The sequence below is a fragment of the Podarcis melisellensis genome, assembly GCF_964234715.1.
Source record: "Podarcis melisellensis genome assembly, chromosome: 8".
Lineage (NCBI taxonomy): Eukaryota > Metazoa > Chordata > Lepidosauria > Squamata > Lacertidae > Podarcis > Podarcis melisellensis.
Window position 1 is genome coordinate 66078449 of NC_138540.1, and position 14036 is coordinate 66092484.

The 14036-nt window shown below is 45.2% G+C and overlaps 1 protein-coding gene across 3 annotated transcripts; it reads right to left on the reverse strand.

The window, feature by feature from the left end:
• Positions 1-1343: 1343 nt before the first annotated feature.
• MED18 (mediator complex subunit 18) lies at positions 1344-6392 on the reverse strand. 3 transcript variants are annotated; one of them, XM_081920977.1, is made up of 4 exons: positions 6250-6392; positions 3265-3375; positions 2986-3071; positions 1344-2585 (listed from the first exon to the last, which is right to left on the reverse strand). In XM_081920977.1, the coding sequence occupies exons 3-4, from the start codon at positions 3056-3058 to the stop codon at positions 2032-2034; spliced, it is 627 nt and encodes a 208-aa protein (XP_081777103.1). In that variant the 5' UTR covers positions 3059-3071; positions 3265-3375; positions 6250-6392; the 3' UTR covers positions 1344-2031. The 3 variants fall into 3 exon arrangements, with proteins under 3 accessions (XP_081777103.1, XP_081777105.1, XP_081777104.1); XM_081920979.1 differs by lacking the exon at positions 6250-6392 and adding an exon at positions 6076-6221; XM_081920978.1 differs by lacking the exon at positions 6250-6392 and adding an exon at positions 5809-6010.
• Positions 6393-14036: the final 7644 nt, after the last annotated feature.

The window sequence follows — 14036 nt, forward strand, 5'->3', positions numbered from 1 at the left end:
TTTACTACTCACTTAGCTATAATTATACTAATTATGATTAGTGTTAGCATAATGGAAGCTCTTCAGTGGAGTAATTATGGCCGGTTCTGAAACGATCCAGCTCAGAGAGGATGAGTCTTATGCCAATTACATAACAAAAGAGCAGCGTAATTATTCTGTAAGGGACAAAGGATTCTGTAGGCATATTTTAGGTCCTGAGGCAAAGTTACATTCTGTTCCTATGAAATAATTAAGTGTACCAAGCCAAGCTGCAGTGCAGGTCTCACCTTGGATAAGCACAGCTGGTGTCATTGGTCATTAAAGTGCCTCTGTGCAACACTTGTGTCTCAATGGCAGCAGCACCTTAGATGTGACATTCTGCTCATTCTTTAACAATGTACAAAGAGAAAGTGAGAGAAATTCCTGGGGAGAGAAGTCACTCCCTTCCTCTCCTGAATTCCTGTGCCTTTGCTGGCCAGGTGGCATGATAATCCAGTCTCTCCAAAGTTAATGCAACAGGGGTAACTCCTTCTATTATTATCACCATAAAAGCATCAATGTGCAATGGCAATGAGACAAGGATACATCCTGTCCCCTCTACTCCAATTAGTCTACTAAATTCTTATTGTAATAATCATTGTATAATAGCCAGCAGCTCAACCCAATATGTTTATACTAAGATGATGTCCATTCTTCCAACCTTACTTTTTCCCCATATCTTATTCTATGCTCTTAGTTTCAAGTAGCAGGGAGAGAAGAGGAGAAAAACGTGTTAGAACTGAATAAACTAAAATCCAAAGGACATTGGTCGAAAAGGAATATCCAGGTCTAAAATTTCCCTTTCCCCAGTACTTGAATGAGTTTCTCATTCCCAGTCCTACTTCTAACATTTCCCCCTTACCCCAAATTCATATGAGACAAAAAACAAAAAAACCATGCCTATATAGTACTAAGCAGTACAGTAAGCCCAAAACTTATCCACATTTAACTTGTGTGCATTCAGCTTTGCATGAAAAAAAAAAAGTAAGATTTTTCAAAAGGGGGTGAAAAGGAGGTGGGCATTTGCGAAAAAAGATTTTGGCAATCCCACCCACATTGAATCCGATGTGTTTTGACTACACACAATTCTGGCTTTAGGCATTACTCCTGGAATGTAATCCCTGAGTAACTTGCAAGCTTCCTATACTAAGATTCTGGGAGAACTAGTGTGATGTAGCACATAAGGACAAACCTAGGACGTGGGAAACTTGGGTTCAAATACCTGCTGAGAGATACTTGGGATCATTCCCTCCCAGTCCAACTTATCTCACAGGGCTGTTGTGGGGATAAAATGCTGGTAGCAGGAAATCCATATGCATTCTGACTTAACTGAAACATGGCCAGGGCAACATTTTATTCATGAATGATGAAGAAAAATCACTTGGCAATGTGGGATGGCACCAGATAAGTAACACTAGGTACATTATTTGTCTTATGATGTGGGGTGTGAACTGAAGAAAGGGAACAGTACGTGTAGGAAGTTGCCCATTCTTTTGTATAAACCAGGCTGAACCCTCCATTTGTTGCTGGACTACAACTCCCATCAGTTCTAGCAAGATATAGTAGCTGGCTCTGCCCCCATCCTGCCAGAGGAAGATTTGATTTTAAATTACAAAAACTAGATGCCCCAACTCCAAAATGCAGTAAGAGAAAGCCAGTTGCAATACTAATTTTATTTGGAATCACCAAGTAATAATAATAATAAAATCCATTATTACTTAGTAAGAGACCAACCCAACCTTCTGAATTTTGTTTTGCTTTCAAAGGTCTGAGCAAGATAACTCTTATCAGTATTGGTTAAAGCAAGAGTGGGGGACCTGTAGCCCTCCTGATGTGGCTGAACAAAAACTTGCATCGCCCCCAGCAAGTATGGTCAATGGCCAGGGATGATGGGAATCATAGTTCAGCAACACCTGAGGAGCCAAAGGCTCTCCACACCTGCGTTAAAGCTTTCTGCAATTCCTCAGTCTCTGTAACAGGAAAGAGTCAAGCTTTAGCTGCTGGCCATCTTGCTCACATCAGTCTTTTAGGATCAATTTTCTCTAGGTGAACTAGAGGCTTTAGCTGCTCAGCAAAACTCCTCATGTCATCAGAAACCATGTCTTGTCCTGCTGGTGCTACAATGCTGAGCTCCACAAGATAAGAGAGGGACAAGGGCTCAATGTTATCAGTGTTTCCTGGAATCAGGATGCGGAAGATCTTGTACACCACAATCTTCATAATGCCCTTGCGGAACACGTGCCCCTTGGCAACAAACTCATGGTCCATGCGGAAGCCCATCTCCACCAGGAACTCCGTCAAGTTCTCAGATGTGGCAATATCAACACAGTTGCGTACCAAGGCATGGCGGTTTTTGTCGCCCATTTCTGGCTGCCCAAGGTACCGCAAGTGCCAGGGAGTGCCTGCTTTGTCCATGGAGCGCCGAGAGCGGAGAACAAATGGGCTGGCCTGCTGCCCCTTGAGCAGAAACACCATCTCATGATCCAGAAAGGTCTCAGGTTCCATGTTATCACATAGGCCACGGAGTCGATGAAGGAGGCTCTCCAGGCTTTGATCCAAAACACTCCCTAGAGGGAGAAAGGAGGGATTAAGACAGCATCACTGAACAGGTAACCATCCTCATTAACAAATGGAAAGCACCCTACTGCCCCAACAGTCCAGTAGCATCATGCCAACATTTAAAAAAAAAACACCTATGGCAACCTGCAAACAGTACAATAGCCTTGCTGAACGGAACATGGATCAGAGAACCACAAAGCTCTTCACAACTTAGGTTTGTGGTTTTATTTGTGGAAAGACCTAAGAGTTGTCCACTCACAATCTCAACAGTTGTACTGTTTCTTTAACTGTCCTGAAGCTATAAAAGAAAAACATCTACATTGCTAAAGAAACATATATTCTTCCAGTAGAATGTCATCTGGAATGAATCAGATATTACAGTTAAGCCAAGTCTTGCCCGTGACTTACCTTGAAGTAAATATTCCATCATGTTAATAGTGCCTCCAGTGACAGGCATCATGGTGACGGGAGGGGCCTCCATGGTATTTTCTTCTCTACAAGCAGCAGGATCAATAAAAAAAACAAGCTGGTCATGCAGGCTGAACCATTAGATAAATGTAAAAACATAAGAAAAGCCTAGCAGGATCAGGCTAAAGGCCCATGTATTGCAACCACAGCATGCTTATTTCAGCAAAGCAGAACCATAACATATCCCCAGTTCAAGTACAACAGCTGCCCCTTCTTTACCTTTATTACTGTGTGTGTATATAATACGGTCCAAATATCAATTGGGAGACAATGAATCCAGAGCAGGGTTTCTCAGATTCATGAGCTTCATTCAGGGGGTCCACGGAGTGCCTGTAAAAATACAATTAAAAACCATACAGCATCAAAGACAGTGCATTATAGCTGTTACAGAAGGCAGAAAAATCATTACGTGGTCTGTCAAGAGAACTTCAGCAGAGAAGGGGGGGGGGGGAATTAGGTTCAGAAGAAGCACTCCCTCGGGGTCATGTTCTTACCTCCCCTGTGTGGAAGATGCATGAATCAAGACCTAATTCCTCCTGCCCACCCCTGCACCAGCTTTCCCCCCTAGCAGCAGGACAGGGAAGCAACCAACCTTTTCCCAGCTCAAGGATAAAAACACATGGCCTTGCAGATGTTGCTAGATTTCCATCTCCCATTATCCCCAACCAGCATGGCCAATGGGAGCTGTCAACAACATCTGGCGAGCCAACAGCTTCCCCATCCCACTCCTAAAATAAGGCAACTTGGTGACAGACAATCTCCAGTGTAAAATCCCATAAGCTCAGACAATTCAGAGGCTCTCCTGGGGTTACTGGCATGTATGACCATGCATCTGAAATGAACTTTCCACAAGTTACTCATTGGCCTGACCAAGAACAATCATAAGTCATACAGCTCCATTAGGTCCAGTTACAGATAGGTAGCCGTGTTGGTCTGCCATAGTCAAAACAAAAAAAATTCCTTCCAGTAGCACCTTAAAGACCAACTAAGTTAGTTCTTGGTATGAGCTTTCGTGTGCATCTGAAGAAGTGTGCATGCACACGAAAGCTCATACCAAGAACTAACTTAGTTGGTCTTTAAGGTGCTACTGGAAGGAATTTTTTTTTGTTTTAGCTCCATTAGGGTCTACAATATACTAACGGCCCACTCCTAATCAGGCATACTTGGTGGTAGCTGTCTTTGATCCAGCGGAATTCCCTTTCATTAAGTAAGCATGCTTAGAATTGCAGCCAGCTTCTCCCACCCCCACTAGAAAGTGCATATGTAAATATTTAATATTAACAGCTTTATCTTACATACACATAGTAGTAAGCCCTGTGGATTTTTGTAGAATATATTGACAAGTAAACATCCATAAGGATTTTAAATACACTCAGCAAGGTAGCCAGTGTAAACAGACTTTTCAGCTTTATGTTTTTAAGTTGCTCTCTTAACTGACTGATTTATTTTGTTGTTGTTGTTTATACCCCGCCCATCTGGTTGGGCTTCCCTAGCCACTCTGGGCAGAATACAGTGGTGCCCCGCAAGACAAATGCCTTGCAAGATGAAAAACCCGCAAGACGAAAGGGTTTTTCGGTTTTTGCGACGCTTCGCTAGACGATTTTCCCTATGGGCTTGCTTCGCAAGACGAAAGCCCATAGGGAAATCTCCGGGGACCTCTTTTAAATGCTGGCGGTGGGGAGCAAAGCCTTTCCCCCCCCCTCCGGACTTCAGAAGAGGTCCAGGAAGGCCGGCGGGGGCGAAAGGCTTTGCTCCCCACCGCCAGCATTTTAAAAGCGGTCCGGGATAGCAGGGAAGCGCTTCCCGCTATCCCGGACGGCTTTTGAAGGCAGGCGGGGGGGGAGCAAAGACTTTTGCCCGCCACCAGCCTTCAGAAGAGGTCCAGGACCTCTTCCGAAGGCGGGCGGGGGGCAAAAGTCTTTGTCCCCCCTGCCTGCCTTTCTGGGAGAGCGGGAAGGCAGCGCTGCGTTTTCCGCTCTAATGGGAAGGCAGGCAGGGGGGAGCAAAGACTTTTGCCCCCCGCCAGCCTTCAGAACAGGTCCTGGACCTCTTCTGAAGGCTGGCGGGGGGCAAAAGTCTTTGCTCCCCCCCGCCTGCCTTCAAAAGCCGTCCGGGGGCTTTTAAATCGCCCCGGACAGTCCTGGGGCGATTTAAAAGCCCCCGGTTAGGCAGGCAGGGGGACAAAGACTTTTGCCCCCCGCCCGCCTTCGGAAGAGGTCCAGGACCTCTTCTGAAAGCGGGCGGGGGGCAAAAGTCTTTGCTCCCCCCCGCCTGCCTTCAAAAGCCGTCCGGGGGCTTTTAAATCGCCCCGGACAGGCAGGGGGGACAAAGACTTTTGCCTCCCGCCCGCCTTCGGAACAGGTCCTGGACCTCTTCCGAAGGCGGGCGGGGGACAAAAGTCTTTGTCCCCCCTGCCTGCCTTTCCAGGAGAGCGGGAAGGCAGCGCTGTGTTTTCCGCTCTCCCGGGAAGGCAGGCAAGGGGGAGCAAAGACTTTTGCCCCCCGCCAGCCTTCAGAAGAGGTCGGGGGACAGACTGTCCCCGGACCTGGTCTGAAGGCGGTTTCCATAGGAACGCATTAATTGATTTTAATGCATTCCTATGGGAAACCGTGCTTTGCAAGACGAAAAACTCGCAAGACGAAAAGACTTGCAGAACGAATTAATTTCGTCTTGCGAGGCACCACTGTATAGCGTATCTAAAAACATAATAAAAACATCATGCATTAAAAACCTCCTGATACGAGACTGCCTTCTAAAAGTTACGTAATTCTTTATCTCCTTGACACCTGAAGGGAGGCCGTTCCACAGAAGGAGCGCCACAACTGAGAAGGCCCTCTGCCTGGAATGTGGAATACGACAAAAAGAAGGCTGTAAATGCTCCTTATTTCACACCAGTTTCCCGTAAAAGGATTCCCTTTGTTCCAGAGATACGATCTTCATTGGGATATGGGGGGGGGGGTGAGAGAGGAGACACCTCCAGTATCTCCTGAGAAGTTCTACTTATCCCAGCTAAATGCTGTCCGAACTAACCCTCCCTCTGTAGGCCTCAAAGCCCCGGTCTCAATTAGTATCAGCGGCGCAAAAACCTTATCTCCGGCTCGGCTGAACTAGTAACTTCAGGCGGGGGCTGTGCGCACGGCCTAGGAAGAAAACTTCAGGTGTTGTACAGGGGGAAGTCTCCAGCAAGGCGGAGAGGCCTATTACCTGCAACACTCTTCGCCTCACCGTTTGGAAGCACTCTTCCTTCTCTATACAGCCAGTCAAGCAGCGCATGCGCGTTCTCCTCCCCCTCCCGCGCTGTTCATGGGCATCGCCATCTTTTTCCTGACGTCACCGTACGGCACGTTCTCATTCATTCTGTGTTCGCTGAAAGAAAACAACAACAACATCGCGGTTTGCGGTAAGAAAACTCCGCCGCAGGCGGAGTGACGTTGCCGCATGACGTTATATGGCTGCGCCGCCGAAAAGCAAAATACAAACCACGCCGGATCCCTGTTGAACTGTAGCTATGCGGTGCCCCTCCCGGGGTTAGGGTGCGTCTCAGGCTATGAACGATCTAGGACCAGTCTTTGGAAATCCTTCAGGCAACCCGGGGGGGGGGGTTACTTTTGAGTAGACCTGTATAGATTTGGGCCTCTCCTCCTCCTAAAATAATAAGTAGTAGCCCCAATCCAGAACTGTGGTTCAGCATCCGGATAATTTGTCGACATGTTTTGTTCCCCACCACCACGAAATTTTATTTTACTTCGAAACAAAGTTAATAAATTAAAAGCTGCAATCCTGTCTTATGCTCTTACCCGGGAGTAAGGCCCGTTAAACTCAGTGGTTTTTCCTTCTGAGTAGTCTTGCATAGATAGGATTGTGCTGCAAATGAACGAATAAAATCCCCGATTAGACTTCTTCGCTTCATCGTAGGGAGTTACTGTTGAAACAGCTTAAGGAGAAGTTCAGTTTTGGTTTTTGAAGACCGCAGGTGAAAGGCTGAGTTTGGGTGTTTAGAAAGACACAGCTTGCAGTGAACTTAAAAACAGGAATATGGGGGTCGAAGATTGGTGAGGCGCAGAGCAGTACTGGTAAGGCAATGGACTTGGGCCAAACCCACAAAAATCTACTCTGCGTCATGACATCCTCTCCAGGCTTGTAAGGCAACTGTATCTATTGCTTAGTTTCTGTCACTGTGCTGATCAAAAACAATTACTATGCCCTGACTATAGTGAATCACCATATTTTCAGAAGATTGCAAAGCATTTTTTTTTACAAATAGCAGTGACTCAGAACAGGTGTTTATTTTCTTATTACATAATTTGCACCTTTCTCAGAAGTGTCCAGACTGGTTTGCATATAGCTTCCATTTAGGCTCTTTAAAAGACTCGGCCAGTTCAGCACCAGCCATACAGGAACATTGCATATCTCTAAGCAAGTGGCAAAATTCTGTATTTCTGCATTCAGAGGAAAGACTGCAACTCTGGCAGAGCGCATGCTTTGAATGCAGAAGGCTCTAGGTTCAGGCCCCAGCATCTCCATGTAGGACTGGGGACATCTCCTGTCTGAATACCCAGAGAGACCTGCCAGTCGTAGAATACTGAGCTCGATGGACAAATGGTCTGTCTGATTCAGTATAAGCAGTGCTGTTTTTCTAGAAAAAGAGGTGCTGGAACTCACTATGAATGTCTCCCGTGTTCTCTTAAAATGGCAATAGTGCCCACCTGAGGGGTGCCAAAACTGAGTTTTGGTGAGTTCCGGCTGAAAAAAAGCCCTGATTATAAGGCAGCTTCCCACACTCTCATGGTATGAAAGTACCAAACTGCATTAAACTGCAATTTACAGTTGTTTACTTGCCTCTCTGTTGGGTAGCTTGTACTTCAGGTTTTGCTTAAGTAATCCACTGAGTAGCAACTTCTCCCATCCCTTTGTGATCTTTGGTTTTTACAAAGCAAAAACATGGAGCAACTGATGAGTGAATCACAACCTTTCCTATCTCCAGATTTACCTAACCCTCCCCTCCCCAATAGTGTTAAGACACTTCTAAACATATTTTGGAAATTCTCTTATTTCCTTCGGATTTCTCAACACCCACCTTTGTTTGGCAGAATTTTTTAGTCCACATACCCTGCTGTGGCAAAGCCTAAGTACATTGTTTTGAATGGATGACATCTGTATGTCTCAGGAGACAATGGAAGATTGATTGATTGATTGATTGATTGATTGATTCATCGATTGTTTGATTTTCTATACCACCCTGTAGCTGAAGGTCTCAGGGCAGTTCACATAAATACCATTTCTCTTCTCCTTCCTGCTGTCTCTTGTGATAAAGATGTAGATTGTGAGTTCCTCAGGGCAGGGACCTTTTATACTTAGCAAAAACACCATGCACATTGCTGATGTATTTTTATTATTAATGGTGTTGCTATTATTAATGCTCCAATTTCTAATAAAAGCTATAGACAAGTATCCCAGGAGATTACATTCCTTAATGCTGTCATCAAGCTTCTGTCCTGAATCTCCAAGTAATGGTTTCATTCACAATTTCACAGTAAATCATGGTTCAGTGGTGGTAAACATCCTTCTCCTGATGTTGTTGTCGTTGTTTGTTTATTTAATTACCGACCCTTACCCCAAGGTCACAGGATGAGTTACAGCCATCTAAAATAAAACAAACCAGAAAACCAGACTCGGAGCAAACTATAGTATGCCCTGACATGTGAACTGGGCCTCTATGTCCTTACTAATGGAGTCCTGGATTTCATTCTGCATAAAAGGCCAAATAGCTGTTACCATTGCATTGTATCTATTAGGAACATAGGAAGCTGCCTTATTTGAAGTCAGACCATTGGTCCCTCTAGCTCGGTACTGTGTACACTGACTGGCAGTAACTGTCCAGGATTTCAGTCATTAGATACCCAGCCCTTCCTGGAGATGCTAGGGATCGAACCTTGGACCTTTAGCATGTGAAGTGGGTGCTGTACCACTGAGCCCTTCTGCATGGACTCCATGGACTTCCACTTTACAGCCCAGCATGTTAAATTTCTGAACACCTTAAATCACCTGCCTTTTTGCCTTCCTTTTATTACTCTAAAGAGCAGGTGTCTGTAGAGCAACCATCTGAGTATAACTGTTGTTATCACCCCCATGTCTGTCTCCTATTGAGTGCAGTTGCAAGAACAAAGTGATTTATAGCTACCTTCGAGGGCACAGAAAGGGCAGCTTGCTGCCACACAAGCTGCAATCAATTCTGTTACGTTCAGTTGGAAAAAACTAGTTGGGAGAAGATGCTTCTGAGAGTTGTAGGACTGAGTCATATAACACAAGTCTACCTTCCTCCCTGCCAAGGCCTGGCCTGCTGTGCCTGTCACCATTTTGCCATTTGCTGATGAGTTCCTAAATGCACATGCAAGTCAGAATTCATCTCCCTTTGCTTTCATAGGCAATTGCATAACAGTGATACAAATACCACCATTGCATAGCCGTGGCAAAAGGTACACTGTGGTTTGCAGTGCAGAGATGTGAAAGGGAAGGGCTGTAAGCTCAATGGGAGAGCACAGGCTTGTCAGGTTTAATCCCTGGCATCCTGGTCAGGATGAAAGCTCAGACTAGGGGTAGCCGAAGTGCTGTCCTCCTGATGTTGCTGGACTACAATACCCATCATCCCTGATCATTGGCCATGCTGGAGTGGATAATGGGAGCCGTAGTCCAACAGCATCTGGAGGGCACCACAGGGCTTCCGCTGGTCTACATCGCCATAAGTGTTGATAAGACTGAGCTAGGTGAGCCAGTGGTTTCACTCAGTATAAGGCAGTTTCTTATGTAAAGGCAGGTGACGAATGGAGATGTGTTGTTATAGGAACTAGCATGTACTCAGGGCATCATGAGAGCACGTGGCATATTTTATTGAAGGGTGCCTGTGCCAGCCTGACAAATTGCTAAGGAAGGCTTCCTCAGCTCATCCTACATACTAGCAATAAATTGAGCTCATTTTCTGAGGCTCCACCACCTGCACTACCCATTCAAAGCAGTAACATATCACTTTAAACTGTTGCTATTGCTGCAATTTATTACCTGCCCTTCACCTAAGGTCCCAGGGTGGGTTAAAAGAATTAAAACACAATATTGTGCAATATTAAAAGCAGCAATATAAAATTGCAGAAATAAGGTGGGTCCTAAAAATATACCTCTCAAGTGTCATCTCAAGGGAGTTTTTGAGGGTGGTGGAACCACCAAGTGGGCTCTCCCCACTGATCTTAGCACCTGAGAGGGTCTGTAGAGAAGGAAGCGGTCTTTCCCGTATTTAGGGCCTGAGTTGTTTAGGGCTTTAAACACTGTACTAACATGAGCACCTTGAATTGAGCCTGGAAACAAACTGGAAATTATGGCTCCTCCCCCCCAAGAAACCTGGGAACTGTAGTTTATTAACAGTGCAGAGAGTTGTTAGAAGACCTTTGTCCCCCTTACAGATGACAGTGTGTTCATTTGATGTATGCTACTGCAAAATCAATAAAAATATTTGAGGAGAAAAGTATATCTGGTTCTATCTGACAAAGAAAGCAAGCTTGTGAAATGGTATATAGTCTCACATGCTGTTTCTTTCTCTGACAGCATCTGTTTCAAAATCATTTTCAAATGTTTTTCAAACTGTCTCTTCTGCTTGATGACCTCAGTATAAGACATATGTCACCCACAAGCCATCTGTCACTGGCTTTTGCTCTGTGGTTAAGATAGAAACTGGCTGTTTTGTTTTACAGCTGGCGATCTTTGCCCGTCTAGGAAGAAAGCGCACGCTGTAACTTATGGACGAGACCTAGTTGCAGGTGGACTTAGAACAGCTCACCTCATATATTTGCATGGCCCTAAAAGGAAATACTTTTTTGATGACTGTCAAGAAAAGACTGCAAGTTTCCTTGGGTGGCAGGGACGGTGTCCATGATTTCCACCCCTCACTATCTATCAAAGAAGAATATTGTCAGCCTAGTGAAGCTGCAAAATAAATCAACCAAAACGATTGAGGGGCTGGAGCCAGTCCCACACAAGGAAAAGTTACACATATTGGAAGTTCTTTTGGTAACTAAGCAGGGTAGGGGAAACACACATAGCAACAAAAGAGGCCTTGGAATGAAGGTCAATGGAGACTGTGGCATCTTTAGGATATGTGGTTTTATTTACATACATGCAACCTGAGCACAGGGTGGGAGGACTCACAAGCCAATAGAGTTTGCCACCCCAGTTTCCAGGGAAGCTCTGATCCATAGCTTTGGTTCCAGCTCAGAGCAGTACCAGCTGCTGTGTCTCCAGGCTCCAGCATCAGCCAAAACTCGAACACCACAAATGATGAATGGCCAACTGTTCAGAGACGCAGGAGGCAACTCGATAGAGCTGGCCTTTTAAGCATGGCTGATGGAATGAGCTCTTTTCCCCACCTCTGCAGGCCCATACACTGTTTATTTATCTATCTCACACTTTTGTTATTATTTTCTGTGAATACTGAGACCCCAAGCTACAATTATCTTGTAAGATGTTTCAAACTGTTCTGAATACAGTCATACCTTGGGTTACAGGTGCTTCAGGTTGTGTTTTTTCAGGTTACACACCTGCCGAAACCCGGAAGTACCAGAACGGGTTAATTCCGGGTTCTGGGGCTCGCACATGCGCAGAAGTGTTAAATCACGCTTTGCTTATTCGCCCAATCGCAACCCGCGCGTCCATAGATGTGCTGCTGCAGGTTGTGAATATGCATCCCGTATGGATCACATTTGCAACCTGAGCATCCACTGTGTAGTGTTTACCTTTAAAGGGTGGGGATAAGATAAGAAGGTAAGATAAAAAATGTAGGTGTAGCCCTCTCTGCCCTGAATGCCATCAGCTGTAGCTATTGTAGGACTGATTCCCACCTCCAGTTAACACAAGGAACCCACTTAAGCCATTGGAATTGCCTTTGTCAGGCAAATGATGGAATCCCCATGCTCCAGACTTTGTCCTTGGTGAGAGCTGTCTGCCTGTCTCTGACCCAGATGGGACATAATCTCCATCTGCACCTTGGAGCCTGCACATTATTATTGGCGTTGCAGAGTCCAGAATGCCACACTGTCTGCAGAAACATTCCTGAGGCCGAGAAATTGGTGAATGATGGGACTTTGGCTGGGCCTACCCAACAGAATGCCTGTGTTCACTGCACTTTTTTAATGGATTTATTCAAATATCCCTTCCTACTCCTTTTACCTTTTTGTTTTCCCTTTTGTATCCTGTTTGTGGCTCATACAGACTATGGGATTTGCATTGGCTTTTTAAAAAACTATGTACTGCATTTAGTGGTACATTCAGCATAACAACCAAACGCAGGCTAGTGGGCATAATAATATTTATATTTCAGTTACAGCAGTTCTTTTTGAATGCATATGCTTATAAATTAGCATGCGCCCATTTTATGCAAACCTTGGTTGTTTTGGGAGCAGAATAGCATTGCAAAATTCAGAGAAGTGCACATTTTGAAGAACAGCTTTGTTTTGGTTTGCATTTCTGAAATGTGGTTCACCTTTAAATGTGATCTGAATCAAATATCTCCCCCATTCTTACCTTAGACTAGTCAACTATAAGTTCTTATTGTGAAATCAGTACTGCCCATGCAGGCAAGATTCTGTTTTCCACCCCCTCCAGCATCTACGTAATATTACCAGCATCAAAATGCCTGCCTGTGTTTCTCCCCATCCATTCAGGCAGGATTTACCCTTGGTGCAGAAAATCCAATAAGTTACTTTACAGAAATACAAAACTGGAATACCGTAATTTGGAGTGTGAAATCCCCATCTGGAAGCCCCTGATCTCTCACCACCATCTACTTCACAGGGTTGTTGTGAGATTAAACTTTGCAAAAGGAGAAGTGGCATGTGACATCACCCTGCACTCCTTGCAAGAAGAATAAAAATGTTAAACATACAAAAAAATAAAGCATTGGGGTGTTTATCTGATATGTCAGGCTGTTATCCTTGCCTACTCATTCCCCTTCTGTTTATGGAGAGATATAAGCCTTATGCAGTAATCGCAACCCAAGGTTCCCAATGTATTAAGTGGGGGAAATTCACAGATGCAAACGGCAATCCGCACACAACTTGATTGTTGAAATCCTGCTTTGCAAAGAGGCCTGATTGCTCAATGTGTGATCAAGCCATCAACTAAGCCCGCTTGTCTCGTGCTCTTGGAGACTAATGATGATGGGAGTCACGTGCTGCTCAGAGCGATCATGTGGTCCCCCGGCCATTGGAGACATCCCGCACGTATTGGCTCTGTCAGCAGGAGCCGTTTTAAGACGTGCAAACAGTAGCTGTCAACAAGAGGCAAGGCTGCCCTTGTTTAACTAATCACCGGAATCGGAAGAGATTTGCAACTGTTACCTCTTGCGTTCATTACAGCGGAGAGGAGAGGCCGCCATTTGGCCAAGACCACCCAAAGAAGCCTAAGAGACAAGCCCCCATCCCAGCTGCCACAAACTCTCTCCTCACCCATGGCTGGCATCAGAGGTTGGCACCGTCAAGATATTATTGGAACCCTGACCCATTAAGGCCAGGAGGGGGAACTTTTTTCAACTGCCCTGGAAAAACTGGGACGTCTTTTCCCCCACAAGAGCACGGTGGCCATTTGGGGCACCTTGCCCTTGCATGATTTCAGGCCAAGATCTCTCCCTGGGAAAAGCGTTTTTTGGGTCCACAGTCTTACACAGTTCACGTGACTCACACAAGATTTCGGACCCAGATTTTTGGGCCACGTCATTTTGGAGGGTATGAGGCGTACTCCCTTCGGGGGGGCGGGTCGCATGGCATTGATGGGCATGGCCAGAGGCAAAAGAGGGTGAAACAACAAATGTTGATTTTACCTTCAAGCTATAGGCTAGTTTCTATACATGCTCACACACCACTATTATTTATTTATTTACAATATCTCTATACATCCAATAGAAAACGTTGTCTGAGGAGGTTGCAGTGAATAATAGTAGTAAAATAATAACA